The 25,253-nt window shown below is 38.3% G+C and overlaps 5 protein-coding genes and 5 long non-coding RNA genes across 17 annotated transcripts; 5 read left to right on the top strand and 5 right to left on the bottom strand.

Moving 5' to 3' along the window:
* Nucleotides 1–148: 148 nt before the first annotated feature.
* LOC124191325 (CD9 antigen-like) lies at nt 149–3,930 on the top strand. Its single transcript, XM_046584493.1, has 4 exons — nt 149–492; nt 1,608–1,799; nt 1,882–2,277; nt 2,372–3,930. Exons 1-4 carry the CDS (start codon nt 427–429, stop codon nt 2,522–2,524), a joined length of 807 nt encoding a protein of 268 aa, XP_046440449.1. The 5' UTR covers nt 149–426; the 3' UTR covers nt 2,525–3,930.
* Nucleotides 3,931–7,391: 3,461 nt separating this feature from the next.
* On the bottom strand, nt 7,392–8,738 carry LOC124191326. Of its 2 annotated transcripts, none has more exons than XM_046584494.1 (6): nt 8,581–8,738; nt 8,263–8,482; nt 8,041–8,204; nt 7,886–7,980; nt 7,704–7,819; nt 7,392–7,640 (listed from the first exon to the last, which is right to left on the bottom strand). In XM_046584494.1, the coding sequence occupies exons 2-6, from the start codon at nt 8,473–8,475 to the stop codon at nt 7,563–7,565; spliced, it is 666 nt and encodes a 221-aa protein (XP_046440450.1). In that variant the 5' UTR covers nt 8,476–8,482; nt 8,581–8,738; the 3' UTR covers nt 7,392–7,562. The 2 variants fall into 2 exon arrangements, with proteins under 2 accessions (XP_046440450.1, XP_046440452.1); XM_046584496.1 differs by having other exon boundaries at nt 8,263–8,512; nt 8,581–8,720.
* A 1,373-nt stretch (nt 8,739–10,111) lies between these two features.
* On the top strand, nt 10,112–10,873 carry LOC124191327. The gene is made up of 3 exons (XR_006873373.1): nt 10,112–10,276; nt 10,348–10,476; nt 10,543–10,873. It is a non-coding gene; the product is annotated as an uncharacterized LOC124191327 (long non-coding RNA).
* A 145-nt stretch (nt 10,874–11,018) lies between these two features.
* LOC124189767 lies at nt 11,019–12,212 on the bottom strand. The gene is made up of 4 exons (XR_006872650.1): nt 12,085–12,212; nt 11,809–12,010; nt 11,588–11,717; nt 11,019–11,501 (listed from the first exon to the last, which is right to left on the bottom strand). It is a non-coding gene; the product is annotated as an uncharacterized LOC124189767 (long non-coding RNA).
* On the top strand, nt 12,163–14,133 carry LOC124189766. Of its 2 annotated transcripts, none has more exons than XR_006872649.1 (5): nt 12,163–12,280; nt 13,209–13,312; nt 13,380–13,502; nt 13,680–13,835; nt 13,903–14,133. It is a non-coding gene; the product is annotated as an uncharacterized LOC124189766 (long non-coding RNA). The 2 variants fall into 2 exon arrangements; XR_006872648.1 differs by lacking the exon at nt 12,163–12,280 and adding an exon at nt 12,829–13,115.
* A 203-nt stretch (nt 14,134–14,336) lies between these two features.
* Nucleotides 14,337–17,977, bottom strand: LOC124191126. 5 transcript variants are annotated; one of them, XR_006873294.1, is made up of 8 exons: nt 17,881–17,895; nt 17,651–17,681; nt 16,203–16,491; nt 15,767–16,079; nt 15,573–15,698; nt 15,145–15,476; nt 14,927–15,063; nt 14,337–14,827 (listed from the first exon to the last, which is right to left on the bottom strand). It is a non-coding gene; the product is annotated as an uncharacterized LOC124191126 (long non-coding RNA). The 5 variants fall into 5 exon arrangements; XR_006873292.1 differs by lacking the exon at nt 17,651–17,681 and having other exon boundaries at nt 17,881–17,977; XR_006873295.1 differs by lacking the exon at nt 17,651–17,681 and having other exon boundaries at nt 15,573–15,688; nt 17,819–17,941.
* Nucleotides 17,978–18,057: 80 nt separating this feature from the next.
* Nucleotides 18,058–19,189, top strand: LOC124191127. Its single transcript, XR_006873296.1, has 3 exons — nt 18,058–18,578; nt 18,689–18,890; nt 18,979–19,189. It is a non-coding gene; the product is annotated as an uncharacterized LOC124191127 (long non-coding RNA).
* Nucleotides 18,611–20,866, bottom strand: LOC124191124 (FAST kinase domain-containing protein 5, mitochondrial-like). Its single transcript, XM_046584137.1, has 4 exons — nt 19,407–20,866; nt 19,217–19,347; nt 19,003–19,156; nt 18,611–18,936 (listed from the first exon to the last, which is right to left on the bottom strand). The coding sequence occupies exons 1-4, from the start codon at nt 20,737–20,739 to the stop codon at nt 18,638–18,640; spliced, it is 1,917 nt and encodes a 638-aa protein (XP_046440093.1). The 5' UTR covers nt 20,740–20,866; the 3' UTR covers nt 18,611–18,637.
* A 3-nt stretch (nt 20,867–20,869) lies between these two features.
* LOC124191125 (steroid receptor RNA activator 1-like) lies at nt 20,870–21,750 on the top strand. The gene is made up of 2 exons (XM_046584139.1): nt 20,870–21,037; nt 21,104–21,750. The coding sequence occupies exons 1-2, from the start codon at nt 21,022–21,024 to the stop codon at nt 21,697–21,699; spliced, it is 612 nt and encodes a 203-aa protein (XP_046440095.1). The 5' UTR covers nt 20,870–21,021; the 3' UTR covers nt 21,700–21,750.
* LOC124191122 lies at nt 21,694–25,204 on the bottom strand. Of its 2 annotated transcripts, none has more exons than XM_046584134.1 (9): nt 25,021–25,204; nt 24,028–24,465; nt 23,801–23,955; nt 23,624–23,730; nt 23,404–23,560; nt 23,180–23,342; nt 22,882–23,116; nt 22,413–22,818; nt 21,694–22,349 (listed from the first exon to the last, which is right to left on the bottom strand). In XM_046584134.1, exons 1-9 carry the CDS (start codon nt 25,137–25,139, stop codon nt 21,973–21,975), a joined length of 2,157 nt encoding a protein of 718 aa, XP_046440090.1. In that variant the 5' UTR covers nt 25,140–25,204; the 3' UTR covers nt 21,694–21,972. The 2 variants fall into 2 exon arrangements, with proteins under 2 accessions (XP_046440090.1, XP_046440091.1); XM_046584135.1 differs by lacking the exon at nt 25,021–25,204 and adding an exon at nt 24,567–24,919.
* Nucleotides 25,205–25,253: the final 49 nt, after the last annotated feature.

Genomic DNA, 25,253 nt, shown 5'->3' with positions numbered 1-25,253 from the left:
TGAGAAAATAGAAACCTTATTTTCAAAATCGTAGAGAATTTTTTAATGTAATTAATACTAATTTCAATAACTTAATAATCTAAAGAGAGTATTTCACGATAAAATTTTAAATTTAAACACAAGGCAACGTAAAATAGTTTGCATATGCGCTTACAAACACTAGATGGCATAGCATAGCATCTTCTTTTTGGGGGCTGGGTATAGAGAAAGAGCCCTCGAGCAATGTTTGCAACTGGGCGTCGTCGAGACTAGAGACTTCCTGCCCGAGCGTGACCAAATCAGCTAGCGTTCAACATTTTTTGGTTTCTTCTCTCAACAGATTTCAGATTGTTTTTCGATTCGATCCTAGATAGGCACACTTCTTGGCTTGTTTGCCGTTTATCTGTTTGTACAAGTGCGAACGAGTAATATCAATCTTCATCAAGAATGGCGTTGAGTGGCTGTTATGGAGTTCTGAAGTGGATCGTCTTCTTTGTCAACCTCATCTTCTGGGTAATTATTTCGCAATGTCCTCGAGTTATGTCCATCTAACTAACTTAAGAATTATTTTGTCATAATCACATTCAAAGCTAACTTTATCAAACTGAATTTAGTGCTATTCATGGAAAGATGCAATCATTTAAACTTCTATCGAGGGCAGTGAGTCAGTTTATATGGGTCAAGTAAGATAATATTCTTGAATTTTTCAACGGTTGAACAATCATTTAAATTGACTGAGTAATTCAAGGAAATCCAGAATTGTTTTAAACAGGTATTTTCTCTTGTGAAGGCCACAGTACAGTGCCCCAAGGCCAGCCTTTGCACGCTGGCTTTTTTTGAAATGGTGGTGGTTGTACAAGGATTTAGGAGTATCATGCTTGGTCTTCTGTGTGTTCTGGCCTTGTATCCTCTGAATAGTGAAAGGAAATAAGGCCTTTTTTTTCTATCAGATGTGACGAAAATTGAATAGCGAAATTTCCATGGGAAAGGCCAAATTTACGTCATCTGGGCCAAACGCATTATTAATAGGAAGTTGCGAGTCGAAAATCAAGAGGCCTGTTGAACAGTTGAAACCGTATCACCAGCAGACTGTTATCGATTTTGTTTTTTTCCACCATAAGAAAATAGGGAGCTTCGCGTGAGCTCTTTCTCTCTCTTCCGTCCGTCCTTTTCTGTTCCTCTTTCATCCTTCATCGCACCACTTTCCGGAGTAGTATATATACATACACACACTCTTCGATAGAGTTTCACAGTATGGTGGCGAGGGATGGGTGATGGATTCGTGGATTCATCGATCGGTTGATTTCGTTACACATGTAAGGAAGAGGTATAGAAGAGACTTGTGCCGTGCCCGGCAGCGGGATTAAGAGGAAGTGGTATTGCGGAAATGATGTTTCACTATGCAGGCAGTGACGAATGCCTCCATAATTGGGTATTGGCTAACGGCTGGTGGTGGTTGGGTGCTAGCTAGAGGATGGGTACGGCTAGATTGCGCGTAATTATTTCTCCATTAATTTTGTGCCGACACCACCCGTTAGTTACGTAGTGTCGGTATTTTTGCTCGTGCAGTTTTTGTGTGTGTTGATTCATTTCGTGTGCGTGACGCATTTTGTTTTGATGGATTACAGTTGGCTGGTGTTGGCGTGTTGGCCTTGTCAATCTGGCTGCTCTTCGATCAAGCGGTCGTCTTCATGGCAAAAGGTGCCCAAGATTACGCCACCGGAACTTACATCCTGTTGGCAGCCGGAGCCTTGATGACCGTCATCGGATTTCTTGGCTGCTGCGGAGCCTTGCGTGAAAGCCAATGTTTGCTGGGAACCGTGAGTGTCGAATGTCTTTACGAAACCTTTTAAAAAGGGGTAAAACTAGCTCAGTTAATCATAATACCGGTCGTTTGTGCAGTTCTTTGTCTTCCTGATGATCATCCTGGTGGCTGAGATTGCCGCCGGCGTTTGGGCCTACATGAACCGCGCCGACCTGAACAAACTTGTGCAGGAGAGCGTGCGGGACACGGTCCGTCGTGACTATGGCAAGGACGATGTGACAACCAAAACCTTCGACATGATCCAGAAAACCCTCAAGTGCTGCGGTGCTGAGAGCTACGCCAGCTGGGCAAACTCGGCTTACAATGGAGTTGGTGAGAAGTCGCCGCTCGAGATCGGCATTAGTGCCCTGGCGCCTACTTACTCCGTACCCAAGTCTTGCTGCGCTGATCCAGACTCGGATGCGTGTGAAGTTACTCGCAAGCTCGGCTCGCTCGGCTTCGCCGCTTCCGCCCTGGGCATTGTTTATACCGACGTACGTACCAGCACACCAGTCTTGTCTACACCAAGACTTTCTCCTTAATGAGCAGCGACTTTACAACCAACTTCCTGTTTTCTTTTTTATTTAGGGCTGCGCACCAAAGTTGGAATCGCTGATCCACCAGTACTTCACCTACGTGTTCGCCGCTGGCATCGGAATTGGTATCATCGAGCTGCTCGGAATGATCTTCTCCATGTTGCTCTGTTGTGCAATTCGTAAGATTGAGGACTTTAAGGCTTAAGGGGGGGAAAAACAAACTGAACCAACAGCCACACACAACAAAAACAAGAGAAGAAAACATTTTTTTGAAAAAAAGAAAAATCACAAAGTAAGGCGATGCGACTAAGAAAAATTTCTTTAATATCTAACGGCGCAGAAACGCCCCAAAAAGTTCGTTATCGTGGTCACCAGTTTATTTTTTTGCGTTCAAATTTCTAAACTTCATTCGTTTCGGAAATCCATTCTAGTTACTGCCCTCACATCATTATACACACGATCGTTGTCAGATAATCCCGCTAAAACTTATATAATTTCCTCTTAGCCTGAAACATTTTTTTTGAAATATTTATTAATTGGCTCTTTGGACATTTATCGCTTTGGTTTTTTTCTCTGCCCCCCTCCAAACTCTCATCAATTCATATCTTGAAAAACTACCATGTCGGCAAAAGGAAACATGGCTTCTTTTTCGTTAGTATTCAGAAGTTTTACCACACAAGCTTTTTGACATTTGTTTTTCATCTCTTGCGTCGTTAAAGTCTTTAATCTCTTATCTATACCTATCTCTTTATAACCTGATGGATGTCAATTTGCTGTTCGTACGGTATTTTTGTGGGATGGGGTGGGTGTCGTTCTGTGTCAAACCTGAGATCTTTTTTTTTTAATTCGCAAACAATTCCTCTGCTTCATCTCCTTCATTCTGCTTTTCTCCTGCAAACGCACAGAATTCTGAGGACAAGATAAGAGAATTGTAAAACTTCCAGTCGAATCTCACAATCTCCCTTTCATTCGAACGAGAAAAGCGGCCCAAATGAATGTTGTCATCTATTATTTCTGCAGTAATATTCTTGTTTGTTTGGCTCAATAATTGGATATCTTTTTGTCTTGCATCTGATCTACCAACTTGATTCAAGTAGATTCTGTAGGAAATGGTTTTTCGGCCCTTCAGACTTTTTGATCGAGTGCAAGGGCTGCACAGTCGCTTTCTTAATGTTTTCGAATCTCTTATCAATTTATCTCTCCAAAAAGAAACTCAATGGCCAAACGTTCTTTTTTACAAGACAAGGAAAATTTTTCTAAAGCAAAAGCAGAACAAAAACAAGTTGGAAGAAGCCATCGAGTTGTCTGGTCTCTCGCCACCTCCCCCCCATCTTTGTTTTTCACGCATAACATATGAATCTTTCGTATCGCGATCCCTCCCTCCCCCCTATTTGATATTTCAATATCGTACCACTTGTGTATGTTAACTACCATTCTGAGGCCCAGTAGCGTTTGGTGTGGTAAAAGAAAGAAGAAAAAAAAAACTCGTCAATTTGGAATCTACAGAAAAAAAAAACAACAAAAACAAACCAAAACTTTACTGTTCATTAACCGTGTGTGTATGGCAGCACTTATTCACTTTCATCCAATACAAATTCTCGTTTCCTTGTGTACAAGTGTTTGTTAATGAAAGGGTCTTGGCCAGATTTCGGGCTACAACGTCTATTCTAATCAAGTTTCCCGTCCATATTTATCGAATTCCTCTTGGAATATTTTCTTCTTTAGTCCATTCTTTCATTTCCTTTTTCCTTCTTTGTCAGCTGTCAAGTTAACTACCCGTTCTATAGACTTTTTATTCTTCCCGGGATCCATTCTCTAGTTACACAGTCGCTGTATAACACTTGATTCTATATTTCGACTTCCTTTTAAGAATAGGGCGCGGGCATCCGTCCAACAAACCACCAACGAACTTTGGCCTGCCTGACAACAGTACGTTCTTTATTCTCTTGGTTCTATCGATCTGCCCAGACTGGATCTTCTTTCAGTTTCCCACTGGCTCTGAGTTGCTGCTGCGTCAAACATCATTTACAGTTTGGGAAAGTTTCCTTCTATTTGAACTGGGTGGTGGTGGTTTCAATGCGTTTTAATTTGGCAGCAGCAGACGAAAATTGCCACAGAAGAGAAACTAAAAAGAAAATGAGGGGAATGACACATACTGAAACATGGCGGAGTTTCAGACGATGACGTCCTACTCGCATAACGGAGGGAAATACGAGGACAACTGACATAAAGGACATGATGGATTAATAATAGTTTTCTGGCCGGGATAGGGTGGATGAATGTACCAAGGCGGGAAATCAAGTCAGAAGCAGCAGCAGATTAGGAAATAATCATAGAAAAATATTGTAATATAAACTACTGCGTGCCCTAAATATGGGATGATGTTCGTGTTGTGCGACAGGGAAATGCAACGCCCACTGAGCATTACGTGTTTTTGGGCTTCCGGTGACGCGTTGACTGGACTGGGGCGATATTAGAATATTCTGTTGTCCAAATTACATCAATAAAAAACGCATGGCTGGCATTATAATCCACGAATCAGTTTTTTTCTTTGTTCTACTTTTTTTTTCCCCTTCAGCGTCCACACCATCGATCGCGCCTGTTCAAAGATTCTCTCTCTCACTCTCTCTCGGGAATCCAATCAATACAACGTGCACTTCTATGTGAAACTCGACATCTGTTCAGCCCGGTGCAGCAGAGTAATATCGAGTAATCTCTTTCTTATATCAATCGGCTTTTTTCTAAGAAATTTATTACATTATGGTAGAAAAATCTGCTATCATGGGATATAATCCATCCATCTTCTTTTCGCACTCGGGCAAGAGAGATATTCCCAGTCGACTTGTAGTATCGACACTAGTAATTAAATTGAAAGCTGTAAGAAAAAAGTTAAAAGATGGAACTTATTTGGCGAGCGTTTTTCTTTTTTCTTCGTCATACGACTCATGACAGAACAATATCAAGATCAAAAGTTCACGCTAACAAGGTTGGAGAACTCTTGCGAACATTGGGTTTCAAGTGAGCATCATCACCAGTCTATTGTCAGGGATTACGTTTCATTTTCAAAATCCCAATGGGAGAGACCTATCAAGTAAAATTAGCGGGGGATTTTAGTTACTAATTCTTCGTTGTACGGCTGTATTAACTACGACTCGACTGTTTTGAAAGGGGGACATTGGAATGTAAACAAAGGTGCGGATACAACACGGAAAAACAAAACATATCCGAAACCGGTCCGTTCTGGCCCGATATTTTTAGAACGCTACTTTTTTCCCATTAGACCTCGACTCATTAAATGTGAATCACGTTCGGAATTTCGATGCAGACGGCGAGCTCGTCTTTAATCCCTCAAATTCTAGTTATTGTAATGTGAGAAAGGTCTTCAATTTTTGGTGTCGTGAAGTGGTTGGAAAGTAGTGGAGAGGCAATGAACTTGCCACTAAAAGTTGATAACCAAATCAGATAACACGTTACATAAAAAAACAACTTTCTACTATGCACCGCAATTGTCCTTATCTCTCGCTTCCAATATACGCACGTCCCTCCCTTGTTTACTTCAAGCTGCTTGTGTGCTCGAATGTATTCATGTATGTAGTGCGGAACTTTTTGAACTTTGATCAATATGCTATCTCTCGGAGCAGTTTTAATTTCGTTTGAACGAGCAGCGATTGCAAGGCATACGTATGTGATACTCTAAAGTAGCACGTCGTGTAAGCAACTGGGCAGTAAACATTTTTTAACTTGGGACTAATCTGCACTTGAATTGCCTGTAATTTAGTGAATCTTGACTCGTATACTTTTATACGGCAATAATGGAATCGTATAACATTGCTACTATAATCTTCGTGTTTCTATTGATACTGCGCATTCTCGTGACTTGTTTTTACTCCAGTTATCGTGAAAATGGTGGGTGTATGAAGAAAAATTCGTCCTACTCCAGCACTTCCGAAAGGGAAAGCTCTCGACGCGGAAACAGTGACATCTTCGTCATCGACTTGAGTGTCGACAGCTCTAATGATGGACGGAGGATCGAAGCACAACCTCCATCATACGAATGCCTGAACCAAGAAATGCCTCCGCCTGATTATGACGACGCTGTTAAACTACCTCCACTGGCTTCAACCCATTAAAACAGAAAAAATTCCGGCTACATGATGAATTGACGCTTGAAAAACGATACAGGGAGTAAATCTAATGCGATAAAGGCAATCAAAAACTACCACAAAGTTGCTTCGTGACTTGGCTGACACAGCCGATGCTCAATATATAAAACCGGTTTCTAAATTTGAAAGCGGTTTCAGAAAGTTCTTGGAATGAATAGGGAACAATTCGTCCAATGGGAGGTCAGAAACAGGATTGGCTTACACGTATCAAAAATATTTCGTTACTTTCACTTGCAGCCTCAAGTTATCCAACTTGGTGCGGGACTTGAGTGAAAGTATTTTTGATACGTTTTCAAATCTTTACGTAAATCTGTAAAGTGTTGGGAAAGTAGGTGGACGTGCTTGGAAAAACTGTCCTCCAAACCTCCAGATAAAATACAATATTCGCAAGGAAATCGAAAAAACTAGAGGAATATTGTGCATCAGCTTAAATCAAACACTTGTGTGCTAATTTTGACTAAAAATGAGTGAAGTGTACCTGCTGGTGGCCTTCGTATTCTTTGCTGTAGCTGCGATCCGTTTGCTGATGAGTCTGTGCTCGAATCTTCGCAAGAGGAAAGAAGATGGAAGGAATAAAAATCATCCAGTTGCAATAGAACCACCAGACCTGAGGCAAAATGTAACAAGTCAAGCTGTCGATGTATTCATCATTGATTTGGATGTAACGATACCTGCTTCTTACTACGACCTATGGGACGAACAGCCACCTCCGACTTATGAAGACGCCGTCCGGCTTTCCCCGTACAATTCTCATTGTTGATCCTCAATGTGAAAGAGAAGGAAAAAAATTGTATTAATTTATACATACTGTGAGCGTTGTTTTTGTAAATGTTTCCTTTTAGAAGACGTATTTCCCCTGAACTATGAGCTAACCTGTGTTGAAATAAGTCTTAAAAATACAGTCAGCTCTTAACTTGACAAATTTCATTTCTGGATTTATTCAGAAGTTCTCCAACAAAACTGGATTAATTATAACAAAATACTGATAATAATACTGGAGTCATTCTGAAATCAAAAGAAGAATTCGAAGATCAATCGGTCAGCGATTTTCCATTTTAGACGGATTTTGACCTTGATCGATTAAGCCGGTAAATTGAAGGCTTCATTCTGTTGCTGGGTTGAGTCATCAACAGGCGAGAGGTACATTATGGTTGGAGTCTAAAGTTCACGAAAATAATTATGTAAATTGCTAAAAAAAAACAAGGAGTCAGGTGATCTTACACGAGGTTGGCAACATGAGCAGCTAGCGCGGCAGAATAACGCCGACGTAAGGATGAAAACGAAGAAATTCAATCCGGAGACCACTGCCATGCCAACAAGAACAACTTTCTGCGTATCTGTGAAGAGAACAATTCTAATGTTATTTTCAACAAATTAGGCGTGAAAGAATAACAGTAATATACCATCTTCAAATATTTGAGCAAAGACAGCACTCATAATTAAACTGCATAGACTAACTCCATATCCAACTACACATAAAAAGGAAGCAACCACCAACCTATGAAATCAAAGAAATTACATAGACACAACACAAGCTTGGCATATCATGAAAACTTACAAGAAATTTGTTTTGAATTGGGTTGCCAGACCATTCAGTAATCCGGTGAAGAAGATGATGCCACCACACCAAAAAGCATAGATTGTTGATGGACCATGAATATATTGGTTTAAACAATGCTGACTTTTTATTGCAGAGGTGCAATCTTCACTGTTCAAGATAACCTTGGAAAGTCGTTATTATTAAATAGTACTTTTCTTCGGTAGTAATAATTAAAAATACTTGGCCAAAGATGAGAAACATTCCAAACATTATTTGCAAGGCAGCACAAACAAAAAGAGGCTTGACTGACCAGTACTTTTTTTCCTCGTGCTGAATCAGTTTTGCCAAGTCAGTATTTTGAGTACTTTGAAATTCCTGGTTCTGGTTGTTTAATACTTGATAAGAGGGAACTCCATTAAAAATACCACTAAGAGATTTATGATCAGGATTCATTTTGAATCTGTAGTCACATAAACAACAATAGTGAGGTCTGATATTAATCAAAATAATCATTCATAATTTAAATGTATGGATACAAAGAACAATGAATATGAATACCTATAATAATATTGAAAAGAGAGATTTCTTTTAAACGAGATGAGCACGCTGCTTACTTCTTCTCGCAAAATAAGGTAGCCAGGGAATTTAAGAATGAAAATGGAGAACTGAGTTTACCGGACCGGTTTGAAAGGAGGTGGAGAAAACCACGTGTTGTCGGATGGGCTCATTGAGCTCTTTTCGATGATGATTGACTAAAATACGCGAATTTTTCAAAATTAATTACTAAGGATTTTATCATGTATATATTTTACTAAATCATCACAGTTTTTTTAATTTGTTTATTTAACAAGCAAGTTTTTGGTTCCATAGAAATTGGCAGCGCTGCTTTCCAAATCTGACGGAAGTTCGTCTGCGGCTGCGGCAAAATTTTTCAGAGTTCAGACGCTGCACGCTGGCCGAGATGGAAAAGGGTTCCTCTAGTCATTACTGGGTATTTTATTCCAAAATTGTTCGTCAAAAAAGGTAATTCCTGCTTTAGTTTAAGGTTATCAATTGTACAAATTTTGTTTGGGGGATTTACGGGTTTCACGGCTTCTAATTTAAACCTGGTCAAGTTGCCAAGGATTTGCTATACATTTTCCTAAAATGTTGTCTCTTGCTGCATGTTGCACGTGTCTCACATGCACAATTACTGTAGAGCCGTACAAGAAATAGCATAGATAAAGATCTGTGGTAATAGTGTTGATTAGCTCTTTAATCCAAAGACTTTTTCTGAATTTAAATCATTTAACTTAAGTTTTGGTAGTGATTGAGTTTTTTTTTTCTATCAACAGATTATGGAGTCTGAGCTTCTTCATGTGTTAACGTGCACGTTATCGCCAACTTGTCATGAAGATGCGCCTTAAAGAGGGTCTGTTGAAAGACAAATGAGATGAAAAGAAGAAATCTCGTGATAACGTAAATAGTTACTCTTAAGCTAAATCAGGCAACATTTTGTTTTTTTATGTTTGTAATTCATGCTTCCATGACAGCTTTTGTGAAAAGTTGTTGGTTTGAAGCAATCAGAGGGTTAGCATTTTGCTCAAATTTTAGTATATGTGGGTGATCTATGGGTATTTAGTATCTATGGGTGATCCAAATACATGTTCTTCGTTTAGAATTTAGATATGGCAACAATTACTTCATGTTTATAAGTAAGACAGCTTCTGTGAAAGAGGTAAATTTTTTTCTATCAAACTGAAATTCAGTTTTTTTTCATATTTGAATATGTTGAAAATGTTCCTGGTTTATTAATGTTCTTTTACTTTGTAGAATTCCTTGGGCAGTATGGTGTTTGAGCTGTGATGGTGTTTTTTGTGAACAAGGTTTTCTAGTTGACAGATGCAGTAAAGTGGAACTTGTGCAGACTTGCAGTTCAACATGATGCTTCAGTATGTTCTTGCCTTCTTGGCATATGATGGTATTTATGTAGTGTTGCATTGCTGTGCCAAACAGTTGATGTAGTCTGATGGATGTCGGATATTTTTGTATCGGATGCATTTTGTCGATGTGTCGTCTCTTGCTACGTGTTGACTACGTTGAGGTAATGCTTAGGATGAATAGTTTTATTTAATTATATTTTCTAACTAAATCTCTTTTCTCGGTCGCCGCTGTTCCAAAGACCTGATCCACTAACCAGGATTCCTTGGTTAGTTTGAAGTTGGAGCTGGTAATGTTGTCGAATGGCCAGTACTTCTGATGCAGCATTACTGGTGTGAGTAGTGGTTTTGCAGACTTTCAGTTCATATTTCAATGTGTTATTAGTCCGTTTTGGTGTTCATACAGTGTACTGTTGTGCTAAATAGTCGATGTTGCCTGGTGCCTGTCGGCTGCATTTCGTTAATGTGTTAACAACAGGAATGTGATTATGAAATGATAGAATATCTGGGTTAACTATATTTGAAACAAGAGGAAGTATTTTTTTAAAGATATATTCAGCAATCCAATGATGTTCATAGACTCATTTCATTTTTGTTATAGGTCTATGCTCCCATAGTTACTGTCCAATAAAGCATGTTGTTGCAGCCATCCTATGCTGGTGAAAGATCTTAAGTAAGTAAAACTGCGTCTTCCTTGGTGCTGGTTTGGTGTTTCGAAAATTGTATTGAATATTATGTTAGATTATACTTGTGTCTGCAACTTACGTTAACCGTTTATATGATAACTAGGAACAAAACAGCAAATACGACGAATTTTTCTTAAAAAAATTTATATTAACGCGATTGGGAAGATGATGAGAAAATTAGGGAGAATATGTTTATTTTCATAAATATTGAGTAACATGGTTAATAAATAAAAGGTTATCAACTAGGATTTTACAATTTTATACATTTATTTTAACTGTCAAAATGTTTCATGGTTTGTTTACAAAATTAATTAATTTTTAATATATCAATGATAAATATAACCAATACATCAAAATAAAAACAAAACCTTTTTTATTCTTGTTTGCCACTTAAGTAAATGAAAGTTGCCTAATGCTAGACTAAATTTGCTGAAAATGTTAATGATAAACGTAACGGTAATAGAAACTTGCTGATAAAAATTATAACCCTCCAAATATTTTCTTCTATCATTCGCCTTCCGAATCCCCGTTCGACCATAACCTTCCTCCTGATTGTCACAGCGGGTGCGTGATAACCGGCGGGCGTTGGTTAGTGATAAGTTAGGAAAACGAGGCTACAGAAAGGAAGGGAGCCTAGATATGCACTTACAATTTATCTACACAAATTATCAGTCTTCAATTCCAGCAATCTCTTGTTAGATCCCAAATATTAGTGGTGAGGGATTAGCCTGAAAGGAGAGAATATTTAAATTATTTTAAACTGTACTATAGCAGCAGGAAGCAATACCTCATCTATCAATGTTACATTGTCCTAAATTAGAACTTAATGGTGGACACCACAACCTCTTGAGTAGCGGCATTATTTTGGTTTTGTCTGCAAAAGAGATAGCAGCAGAGAATTGAATATGGGGAAGGCATCAATATCTTGAAGATTTACTATGATTTGACACAAGAAGTTACCTGAAATATTATTATAAACATTAAATGACAGTAGAAACTATTCAGCTTTAAAAGACATAGCTTGCATTATTTGATTGGACCATTGAATCTCTATTGCCACAAGCACCTCGAGGTCACATGAAAACTTCAGCTGCAATTTCCGAAAACATTAAGTCAAAAATCCAATAAGAACCATTAGCAAAATGTTGTGTCATCTATTAATTTAAAACGGTTCAACTTACCTCAAAATCCTATTCTAAATTAGTTTTGATTTTTTTAAGTAACTTATGATGTGTACTGTGTAACCGTGTGTAACTTAGGAGCAGACAAAGTTACCCAAGAGGATTCTATCTAGTCATAGCCTATGTATCTAGTAGGGCATTTAGCCCAGACAAAGCTGTCACATTCCTTTGCTGCTCTCCAATTATCAATGGCCATCGAAACCTACAGAAAAAAAGAAAGATGTCACAAATAAAGGCACAGTGCAAAATGACAGAATAAAGCTAAAAGGGTGATACCTAGAGGTAGCAGAAGACGATATTTCGTCAACAATCTCGAGTCACTATCAGATGAGACAATGAGCGAATGTCAAGCTGCCTTCCCTCATTGTAGAAGCATTATCACCTTGGGGATTTCGTCTGTTGTGATTTGTGATGCTGCGGTGGTGGCTTTTTGGTGATAGACGAGATACAAATTTGAAGGGAAGAATATTACGTGAGTATCAAAGCCTTTGTTTGTTAGCTCTTTCAATTAAGACATTGAGTGTCAACCGTCAACGAGTTAGAGCAGACATTTTTTTTCGTGTTACTGTTGAACGTTTCTTTTTTCTGACGCTAGACAGCATAGCTTTTGATAATTTTCCACTCAGTTTAAATACGCTAACTTTGCACATCTCTGAAGAAATTTTGGGTGATGGCTGTCATTTTTGTTACAGCAACAAAGCTCACTTGTTAGATTTTTAATAATGTGTTTTTTTTTTCTACTTCCGGTTTTCTCATTTCAGTCAGTAGTTCAGTAACTATTCATCTGACGCACAAAAGATCCACATATTCGTGATCCTCGTTGAATTTGTGGTAAAGTTCATGTTTTATTTTTTACGAAAGCGTAAGAATTTTCCTGAACTATAGTTCAGGAAAATTCTCGATTTTGGCCAAAATTTAGATTTCGTTTAAATCACACCTATTCGACCCCAAATTTCACGTAGATCACGAATATTTAGTTTATTTTGACGACAGCTCAATTGTTAAGGAGCTATCGCTTACTTCCGGTATACTTCCGGTAAATTTGCTTAAAACTAGCAAGTGAGCTTTGTTCTCTGTAGAATTCTAAAGACTCCATGCTAATTTTAAGCAAAGATAAATGGTCTTTTTGATTACTTTTATGACTATTTTGACTATCTAAGGCCAGTCCTTTAGATAGTGAGTTTGGACGTGTGACAAATAGATGGCGTGAAAGAATGTTGTTTGTTGTGTCAGATATGGGCTTATGGTGGCTCGTTGCCAAAAGTTTAGCTAGCTATTTTCTTCGAAAATTCCCAATGAATTCGCTGGTAAATTGACTAGATTTCGTGTGCAATTTGTTTGGCATGTGTTCTTTACCGTTCATGTGTTTAATAACATCATCATTTATCATCCATTTCCAGGAGAAAATGTGAAAGGTGCATGAAACCTGTGCTGTCAACTATTGTGTTAAAAAACCTGACAGTATCCTACTAAATATGTGATATTTCATCCAAATGACAGAGTGGTAACAACCAATGCTAGCTTTATAGTACAGTATTTCTGGAACATGTATTCTTCTCATCTTTTATAAGGATCCATCACTATTATCGGCTGAATCATTCTATGGGACTTGCCAGATCACCAACCCCACACATGGACCAATCTCTCATTCCATCTTCTAGAGAACCTTGGATAACTGATTGGTGGTTTCGTGTGTAAGTTTACTTGTCATGTCACTTAACTTATTTTGTTGCTTTCTTATTTGTATTTTAAGTATTCTTCTGCACTTACGTCTATCTAATGTTTAAGTTTAATTATTCTTTTAGATCATAGACAACAAGCACATTGATACCACAAATTATAGACAAGGTGACTTTATTTTTTATTTTCAGGTTCCTAGGTTTCTAACATTGCATGACAGACTTTATGAGAAGACATGTCCATTGAAGAAATAGGACTGACTACACAGTCAAGGTAACCAGTTGGCTGCTACCCTTGAACATCCCCTTTTACTTCATGAAACTGTAAACAGGCCATCTTGATTTGAGGTATTGCTTTCTGTCGCTAAAATTGTATTTAAAATAACTTTTGTCCTAATAAATGTTCTACCTACAGGGTAAGTCCTTCGCTGCTTATCATGGACTTCATCCATTGGTGAAAACCAATATGACAACCAGGAGGAAAAGAGTGCTCTGGTTAATCACCCAAATGAGACAAAAGAGTTAGGTTTGTTTTATTTGGGTATAAATTGTTTTAAAACTTGTACCTATAAAACAATTGTCTTGTACCGGACGCTTTGTTTATTGAATTTTTTATCATTTTGGGAATAAAATGTATTTAATTCAATTAACTTTAATTTAATTCAATCAAAATTTTATCTAATGAAATTAAAATTTTATTTAATTTAATTAAATCTAATTCAATTTAATTGAATTGAATAAAATATATATTTAAAAATTTTTTTACAATAATTTATTTAATTAAATTATTTTTAAATATTTTTTTCTAAAATGTTAATTTATCAAAGTTTAGATTTTGTATTTGTTTAATTTGATTGTATATTGTATATTTTAATGAGTTAATACATGACAAGATGAAATAGCACTTAATTTTTCAAAATTCAACATGTTATTTCAGGTTTCAGTTTCAAGTATTCCGTAAATATTCTTAACATCGCTTGAGACAACCGCAGTTTTAACTTCGTGTCAAAGAACTTTCACCAACCTCAGTTGCAATATTCCACATAGCGAAACGAAATACCATCAAATAGTCTGAATTATACACTAAACGGATGTAACACAAGACCGACACAATATTATAGTAGACAACCAGTAAGAGTTTAGGGGCCTTGGTGTAGTAGGCAGGAGCAGCATACATAATCTTGTAATATTCCGTCCTACAGTGGTGTAGTACTTGGAGACCTCGTTGTTGTGTAGTTTGGCAGCGGTGTGGTGGTTTGGTATCAGCCATTTCCAGGAGACATCAGTACAACATTGATCAACCCAGCCATCAACAAAACACACATCAACATCAGCGATATCTAGTCAATGAAACAATGAACATAAAATTTACTGTTCTTATCAACAACCAAAAATGAGATAGAATTGATCCACAACTGGGAATAAAAATGAATATTTACCTATGATTAGAAACCGATTTAACACGAGGCAGTTAGACGAATAATGGGCAGCAGTAGGTTGTAGTGAAGTACTTGGATGCTTCGGTGTAGTATTCAACCTCTTGGTGGTGTATTAAGCTGTAGCCTCGGTGGTGTAGCTGTGAGCAGAAAAGTAATTTGGAGCATCAGAGTGGTGAGCTAGAAAAACGTAGATTGTAGTGTTATGTCTAAGGTTGCACCTTGGAGCTTTGATGGTGTAGAACTTGGAAGACTCGGTGTAGTACTCAGGCGCTTCATGATGTGACTCGGGGCAGAGTAATACATCGGTGTAGAAACTTGGAGCAGCATAATTTTCTGTTGTACTCTGAGGCCTTGGTATCGAGTATTTAACAGCTCCTTGGTGTAGTAAGTAGTGTTGCGTATGTTGACTTTGTGTAGTAAGGCGGCGACGTGGTGTAGTTCTTTCGCTGCTGTCGCTTGATATCCACCATACACACGAAACATCGGTAAAACCGCGGTTGACCCAGCCATCAACGATACAACACCTAACACATCATGGCGCCATAGTAACCTAAACAATAATTAACATAAATATGTAATAACAACTGGCATATTAGCAAAATATAGTAGAGCTCATTTAAATTCTATGTAAAGCAAAAATATTTACCCTTGATTGCGAACTAGTGATACAACAAAGATGGCAGTTGATGACGAATGGTGCACTGCATTTACTGTGACCGTGTTGGATATTATCTATCGACTGATTCCTTTCCCCTTTCTCTCCTTTAATCAACTAGACACAAATAATTTTGATATTCAAGAATATTATACTCAGGAGCACTGGTAGAAGCTTTTGAATACTTAGGTTCCTCGAGATAGTAATCTGGAGCACCGTACGTGGCTATGTGATATTCGACCTTTTCGATGTAGTACTAAGGGACTTCGGTTTAGTAGTTAAGTGAAGCGTTGGTTGTGGTGTTGTAGACTGAAGTCTCAGTGTGTAGTATTTTAGTTCAACGTAGTACGAAGAAGCAGCTACGTAGTAATTCGGGGCTACGAAGTACTCGGCCACCTCAGTTGTGGTTGTTAGCTTGGGGCAGAGTATAACTCAGGCGCTTCGGCGTAGTTTTCGGCCGCGTTGGTGATGCAGTAAGTTTGAGCCTCGGTGTAGTAACTGAAACAGAAAAATAAACATACAACATTACATACACTTTGCTTTACATACAACTTTGGCGGTATAGTAAGTTGGAGCCATTTACAAGTCGATAATTATACGGAACTAGCCATCAAGCATTACCTTAACGTGTGTACAGGTGGCAAGTGACGAGACGACACATCGACAAAAGGCAGCCGATAAAACATACTCGACAGCCACCAGGCAACATCGACTATTTTGCACAACGGTTCAACACTGCAAGAACACCAGCATGGGCAAATAACACATTGAAGTATGATGTTGAACTGAATGTCTGCACAAGCTCCATTTCAAGACATCTCGACTGGAAAATTACTGCAAAACCACTGCTCACACCATGAACGCTGCATCAACACCATTAGCAGCTCCAACATCAAACAAACCAAAAATCCTATAAATCAAAGGAAAACAAACCAATTACATTTTCAAATTTGAAAAAAGGGCAACTACTGTTTTATTTTAAAAAATTACAAGCCTTCATGTGGGGATTAAAATCTTTTTACAAAGCTCTTGTACAGATGTAGAATGTTATAATCTGTCATCTAAATCAAAAATTCAATGTCTAAATCATATCCTAACAAATACACATAAGTAGCACCACAGACTAAGAGGGTAAAGACTACGAACGGCTATAAACCCCTTTGAAGCGATGCGCGTCCTATGCCGTATGGTGGCGCGTCGAGCACACTCTACCAAAGCCATTATTTTTCCTTTTTCCCTACTGATATGAGTCTTCACACACCGTAAATTTGTAAGTGAACCATTAATATTTCAATAGTGAATTTTTGTGTAAATATAGCTTAGATATCCACCATGTTGTGTGAATTTTTTAAAATTTATATGGGATCTCTAGACACAATCTAAAAATTCATTTATTAAACCCCCTTTTGCCCATTTTCAAACCCAGGAAACAGCGTTTCAAGATTTTCTGAAATGGGCCTGAAAATCGTGAAACGCTGTTTCCTGGCCCTGAAAATGGGCAAAAAGGGGGTTTAATAATGGAATTTATAGATTGTGTCTAGAGATCACATAGAAATTTGAAAAAATTCACACAACATGGGGGGTATCTAAGCTATATTTACACAAAAATTCACTATTGAAATATTAATGGTTCACTTACAAATTTACGGTGTGTGAAGACTCATATCAGTAGGGAAAAAGGAAAAATAATGGCTTTGGTAGAGTGTGCTCGACGCGCCACCATACGGCATAGGACGAGCATCGCTTCAAGCATTCCTCTTAGCCCTATCCCCGATCGTAGTCTTTACCCTCTTAGTCTGTGGTAGCACACACGCTTTTTACGTCGACTAAAATTGAGACAAATGCTAACCCACTCGAGCTATCTAACAAATTAAGTGTATGTCTGCAAAAGCTCTTGCATAACTCAGCTGGATATTGAAACAATTTGCAAAACAAAACACAATAAAGCTCAGAGCTTACTACTACTCAATGATTGATAGAATGTTAAAACTCAATTACTATTTGAAACAAAGTAACATATTTAATTCAGAAATGAAGTCTCAAATTAAAAAGTTCAGCAACACGATTACTTTTACTGTTCTGCATGGAACGAAACGTGCACTATGCAGCAAGAGACGACCTTGTGGAAATGTATAGCAGGCCACAAGCAGTTGCCAATTAGGAATTAAAGGCAATGTTAAACATAATGAACCAAACAAAAAATTACATTTTTCAAAAAAGAATAAAAGATGAATTACCATGTCTATGATCAAAAATGTCACGTTAAGAAAGTACCCAGAAATGAGTAAATTAAACTTACTCGGACAGCGTCTCGACAGCAAAAGAAAGTATACTTCGTCAATGCTCAGCACTTTGACATTGACAGTTTGATCTTTGATGACCCACCCCCCTACATCCTAACCAACACACTAGAGCTGAATAGTTCAATCCCTAAACACACTGAAATATTTAGCCACCTAGTGACAGCCCTTAGCATCCACGGACGGAAAATAAACCAAATATTTTTCATCTCCGTGAAATACATTTAGTAGATAAAAAAAAGCAATTATCGAAAAAATAACAAGTGAGCTTTGTTGGTGGAATAGTTATCGTCAGTCATCCCCAAAAAATTACCACATAATAACTGCGGATACATTTTTACAGGATGTGGATGTGCAAAGTAACTGAAACTGACTAATTTGAGTTTGACAGGTGAAAGTGAAAATGATCAAAGGCTTATCAAATAAAGCCACGGGTACGGATACCTGGGCATGGGTGCATCACAGCGGACTAAAGTGGTCCAACTCGTCAGAAAGTAAAAAAAAACTGTAAGTTGTGTAGCAGCCTAAGTCACAGTGATACCTGTGATCTCAAACTCTCAAACAAACGCCACCGAACTGGTAGAAATGAGAGCGAATAATAATTATGTGAGCCATTATTAAGAAAAAGAAATGCGTTTTTGCATGTTCTTTGTAAACGGATAAATAGGCCTACAACTTCATTTCTTCAAAATATAATGTAAAATTCCATGTAAAAATTATTAGTTTGAATTGACGTTTTTTTAACTACATTTATTCTCAATCATTTTTTAATTTTCTCATGGTTTCTCGAATTTTGTTGTTTATTAGTGCTAATTTACCTAGTCGATCTCGTTTGCTTGCATTAAAAAATTCATTCCACGGGATCACAATAACATTCCATCCCATGCACTGAAGTTGACGAACTTTCATCCGCAGCGGACCCATCGGCTGATCACTGAACCTTGAAAACATGTTCCTAGATCCACCCACCAAAACACAGCGCTGAACTCCACAATTGTCTTTCGATAAGGTAAAAGATTTGTTCACCTTATAGCCATTCAGACTAAAAACAATATCTAAAAAAAATTCAAAAAACGTGAATCATGTTAATGCAATAGGAATTTATTTCGCGAAACCCTAACCTGGCGTAGTAAAATGTGGCTGCAGATAAACCAACGAAGCAGGACTGTTTTCTCCAAGAATATCCTTCACCGTATTCAATAGCGACACGAGAAAAGCATCATGACTGTTTAATAAGCTTGGGTCGTCCATATTCGGCAAGGGTTTTCTGTACAGCTATAAAAATAACAGTAAATCATTATCCCAAAATTGGCCCTAACATTTATTTTATTGTACCTTCTCAAATGCTTTTGCATCAATCGGAGACAATCTTGGTCCGCAATATTCTGGTCTCTCGATCCCCAAGGAGCAGTCTATGTTCAACAATTCACGTTTGGTACTCTGATATGAAAACTTCTCTGCATAGCCTAAACAAAGTAAAAATTAATTAATTTAAAAATCATCATTCTAGAATAAGATTACGTACTTTTTGATTGGATTACAAAATCGGGGCTTAAAGCAATTCGCAACAGTTGCTCGGAATAGTGATTCGCTACAACGGCGTAATTAGTTAGAGAAATAAATGAATGTGGATACTGGTATATTTCATTTTGTCTCTCCTTTCCGGCAAACTCTTTTCCTAGCGCGTCCCAGAAAAGGTCAATGCTGGGAGAATGGTAAGCAGACATGGCAATAACCATAGATAATCGTTCCAAGTCTTTAAGTCGGGCTTCTTTCATACAAATGAGAAACTTTTGTGTAACTAGCTCGATGGTAACTGGATGATAAAAAAGCAAACTGCTACAAACCGCTGCTAACTGTATAAGAACTTTAAGATTCCAATTAGGAACTAGATTGCACAGCATTGGTTGAATATCCAGCACTTGTTTGGCATAATGTCCGGGATCACTGCTGCTCCTTCGAAAGAGTTTCAGCATGGAGCCTACTGTTTTATCGTCGGTGGAGCTTGCACCAATAAGCAACCGTTCAACCAGTCGTCCAACCAGTTCAAGATTTTTTATTGCTTCGTTGCACTCAAAGAAAGCTGAACAAACCAGGCCTAAATCTTCGATGGAAAGGCTATCCAGCACTTTGGAAAGTCTATTTTCTATGTGTATCTTATTAACTGTTTTGGGAAATTTTCGAAATTGTTTCAGAATTACCAAATACTTTACCAATTCTTGAGGAGTCATTTGTTGAACTTCTTGAGCAAACTCTAACACAATTTTCTTCTGTAGATGCAATGGACGATTGGAAGTTTTGAGTTGAAGAAATGTCCAAGCAGCTTTAAAGTAGATATTTTTGTCCCATTTTGTTGAGCGCTTGCAGCATTCTTCATCCAATTTTAATGTTAGACTATAATTTCCTGGGATGATGCTAAGGCAATCAATGATTTTTATGAGTTGTTCATCACTCAGGAGATGTAAAGTTGTTGACAAATTTTCAATAAGATTATTGCATTCTTCTGATTTAAAGTCAGTATCCTGCTTTTCAATACACTCAATAAATTGGTTGTAGAAATCGTGCCGGGAAAATTGTTTTCCCATCAATTGTGTTGTGCATGACTTTAAAGGTTCATCCAAAGAAGCAGTAGGGACACGATTATTAACATGAACTTTTTTCTGCGTTAAATTATTCAAAAGTAACGTAAATGGATCGTCTTTATCTGAATAATTATCTTTGCCATCAGGTTTGAATAACAACGACTTATTCGCCGGTATGCTTTTTGAAGAGAGCCAAGAGCGCCATTCTATTCTTCTGGTAAAGTTTTGGTTTGTTAATGAGAGAACGTGTGGGATCCTTCTAATAACTTTATCCATTCTTTTTAGGCATTAATAAATATAATAAATAACTTAATGTCCATTCAGCAGTAACGAAATCTTTTGAAACTTCACTTCAGACTACTAGCAGACGAACTAAAAGAATAATCAACACAGGAGCAGACGAAAAACAATTTAACAAAGCGACGTGACGTGTGGCGAAAAGAGAAAAGTGACGTTTCTAAAAAAAAACTAAAAAAACAATCAGCTAGGAACTAGCTGAATTCAATCAGCCATTCCAGTTTAACTGACTTGAAAGTTTTCAGCTCCTTATAAAAAATAATGGCCTTTCGTCCAGGTATTTTGATTTTTTTACTGTACATCTTTTAGAGAGAAAATTGAACTTTCAAATTTGTTATACAAGGAAATCATGATCGTGCTTGGAACGATCCTCCCGTTTTTTCTTACCAGCAAGGTGATGCCAAGTCTGAAGAGAATGTGAATACTGCCAGAAAAACTTTACTGAATAAAAGGGTTGCATTTCCTCTGAGTGGTGGGTCTACAACATCCCAAAATCCAGCAACATCTCTTCCACCCATTGGTCTACCTCCACCGGCAGTTAACTTAACAACATCCCCACAATCAACTTCTGTCTTATTACCAAGTGAAAAACCAAGTGGAACACCTATGATGGAGACCAGGGAGCAGCTTGAATCAAGTTTGGCAACAGTTTCCAGAATTCTAGTTGACAGTCTGACAAATTATGTTGAATCAGAAAAGCAAGAAGATTTCAACAAGCGCCTGCAGCATTTGTTTTCTAACTGGAAAGACGGAAAATTGAATCTGGATATTCGTCAAAGATTAGAAACAATGTGTACATCTTTGGAGAAAAGAGAATTCACCAAAGCTGAAAATGTCAGAGTTGCTCTGGCCGTAGATTACACATCTGAATGTGCCAGCTGGATTATGGTGATTAAGAATATTGTTACTCAAATGGAAACAAAACAAGTTGAATTATAAATTGTATGGTGTTTGTATTGCATCTAAATACGAATGGGCGAAAACAGAAAAGTAGATATTCACTTTGTTTTTTCTTCTTAACAAAACGTAGAAACGGTTAAATGATACTTGATATAACCCTAAACATAAGATAGGGTTTATTTTTTCTTTTGTATAATAGTGGATGGGTTCAATAGTCCCTAGAAGAAATTTCATTACTCGCAATGATATGGTACGCACGCGTATGGAAAACACTGCTATTCGTCGAAATCGGATAGAAAATTAATTACTCAGCTAATAAGGGAAAGGAGATGAGAAAAAGACAGTCATTGGAGTCATTTCTCCGGCATTAATTACCGGCGGGTTAGCACACTGTTGTTGCTGCATGTGATGGTGAGGTGGTGGTGGTGGCGGAGGACAGAAGCCAGTTGGTAAAAGATGGTGTGGGATTTGCTGTTGCTCCGCTGGCCAGTACCCAAGGGAGCCAGTCGGAATTTGCATAAGCGAAGGTAACGACGAACCATAGCCATCTTCTTGATGGAGAACAAGCTGCTGTTCTAAATTCATACCAACATTCTCCAGTTGTTGGTCAATGTTTTCGCCCACCATTCCAAACTGTGGAGGAAAGGACGCAGTTGGTGGAATACCAGAAGGATCGTAATGGTACATCACTGTTAGTGAGAAACAAAAATTAGTCAAAATAATTAGAAAAAGGAATTTAACCGTCGTTTTACTTGGAGGAGTTTGTTGTTGTTGTTGCTGCTGGGAAGCATCGTGAATTCGATGAGGTACGAGCATTGTGGTTCCATCAGAGAATGTCACGTACAAAGGAGTCGGCATCTGCACCGCCTGTTGCTGATGCTGTTGTTGTGCTTGCTGTGCATACGAAATTTGCGGAGGTGGACAAGGAGGAATGGGCTGATACATTCCCCATTGTTGAGGTTGCGAAGGCGGAGACACTACATAGTACGGAGATTCAACTTGTGGTGGACCATTTACTGAATGTGACGTTTCAGTAGAATCCATCGAGCAGTGTGTCTCTCGGCTGCCAAAGGATTCTGGAGAATTGGTTCCGGAATTGCTATTGCTGTTAGAATTGTTGTTGCCATTGTGACTCCATAACACGACAGTTTGATTAATCTTAAATTACAAAAACATAAAAATTCATTATCGTGCAACATTTCTAGTTTTCAAAGTAATTACCGCTTGATTGTTGTTGAAATCCATGGCAGATTGAATTTTCGGCAGTGAGCTTTGAATCTTGTCGGTGATTTCACGCAAAGTACTATTTTTTTCACCAATACGTCCTGGTTTAAATCTGCGGAAGCGAACAGACTGAGTAGTCTGTGTGTGTAGCTGCGTCCCGTTTATAAACAAACAACGGGTCTTTGCTAATGGCAGCACAATAGGTTCAATGTTGTCATAAGGAACAGTACACCTAGAAGAAAGTGGAGTTTTAAAAAATTGATATATGAAGAGAAAAACATTTAGTGAAACTTACATTTCTCCCAATACTTCGACGAACACCGTGACGGGCCCCTTGTCAGGCTGCATGTCCTGGATATAGGCCGGGTACTGGTGATTGGGATTGTCATTGATTGTCACCATACACTTGGAACCAATTTGTAAAATCTCGTTGTGGAAAATATTATTCTTTTTCAACTCTGTTAAATGACGTTAGAAATAAGTCACAAGTCCAAATAGAATACAAGTGTGGGAATTCACCTTTGCGTTCGTCATTCCATAAGTCATATTCTACGTTGCGATACATTCGCGGATCTAAAGCTTTAGCCACCTTGTAGGGAAACGGTGTACCACCCTTCACCAAAACATTGATGACGCTATTAGGTCGCGCTTGATTTTCTCGCAACGAAGTGGAAACCTACATTACATTAATTATAAAACAAAGTTTGTGCAAGTAATAAGAGTGGCTTTGATAACTTGCCTCAAAATGTTCCTTGGATTGTTTGCCCTCGTAGAGCATCACCTGTACCGCTGTGTCAATGTCTTCCATACCGAAGACTTGGCCGTATAGTAGCTCATAAATTAAACCTGCACACCAAAAAAAGAGAACTTGAGTTAACAGAGCACAATATAATAATTTAAAAGTTTGTGGTGGCACCTTGACAGACGGCTGTATTATCTATGAATGCCTTGGCGAAGACCGAGTCAAAATGGTTCGGTCCAATACGGCACAGCAATATTTTATCAGGAAAGTTATTGTCTGTCACTTGTACTGGGGCGGTATTTATGTCATTAAAGATAATGAAGTCTTTCCTGGAAACATTAGAAGAAAAACATTAAAATAACAAAACTGTCTACAAAAATAACTGTATGCTGTGTTATTACTTGTAAAGGATAGCCATGGCTTGCATTTCCCAATGGCCTCCCCACTCACGCGGACTCCTCATACGCCTCGCGTGGTCTTCGAACTTTTCTCCGTCAATTTTCTCCGGAAAAAGGTTACGGTTTCGCTCCATAAAGTGAATGCACGAAAGCCGGACAGAGTAATGAAAACATTGGCTGTAAAAAACCTGTTCCGAAACGGCGCGGAAAAGGCATGTGGCGTCTCTGGCAGTTTGTTTGCGATAAAGACCCATGCCTTCCAGGAACAAATCAATTTGTTCCATCAACTTGCTCTTTCCACGATGTCGTGAACCTCGGCCATTCTTGCTGCCACCAGACCAGCCACCACCCGTCCGGGTAGAACCGATCGGTATCAAACTATTCTCCGTAATAGACGAGATTTGCATCATCTCAATCATTGATATGTTGGTAATGTGGGTCCTGGAAAAGAAAAACAACGGTTGAAACTTGTGATTCACCAACACGTGTGAGTTGGCACCCAGACATGAAATCCAACTGACAAAATCGAGACATCACCCTACCCTTTAAGTCTAGACATTACCACACCTCGACAAATACCCGAGTAATTTCAAGTTATGGATCCAAAAACTGATCACTAATTTGACCCAAGGGCACAACGCGTGGTTTTGCAAAACGAACTTTGTTGTAGGGCTGGTGGCTATGGCCGATTTCAAAAATTTCTAAATCTAACAAACGATAGTAGAATAAGCAAGGACCATACATTAAAGAATGCAACAATAGAAATCCAAACACTAGTTAATCCGATTGCAAATGACTATTTGTAAAGAAAGATGGTGGCACGAGCCAACTTCACGTGTCCCGAGCGATTCACACACACTGTCGATATTTGAAAAAAGTGGGGGGTAAAGGGAACGACAAATTACAGACTAATCACCAGAAAGAAGGAGTGAAAGAAGACGAATTCAAAAATAGAAACCCACAGCAATTTGAACAAGATTATGCATATCAATTTACCTTCGAAACGAGGACGGGATGATTAAACTGTGCTGCCGAAGTGAAGAGGTTTGAATGAACAAATGAAGAAATAGATTTTTATCTATGCTTGAAACACGAGGGATGGGACACTTTTTCATCTCCCCACCTCTCGCCGTTATTTAAGAGTCTGTGCCGGCACGTGCAGAAATTGCTTTTCTTTTCTTGTTTGTTTTACGTCTACCAATTAGCGCCGCCATCCGGCAGAATTCTAA

The sequence above is a fragment of the Daphnia pulex genome, chromosome 3, assembly GCF_021134715.1.
Source record: "Daphnia pulex isolate KAP4 chromosome 3, ASM2113471v1".
NCBI lineage: Eukaryota > Metazoa > Arthropoda > Branchiopoda > Diplostraca > Daphniidae > Daphnia > Daphnia pulex.
This window is presented reverse-complemented; position numbering and strand designations above follow the sequence as displayed.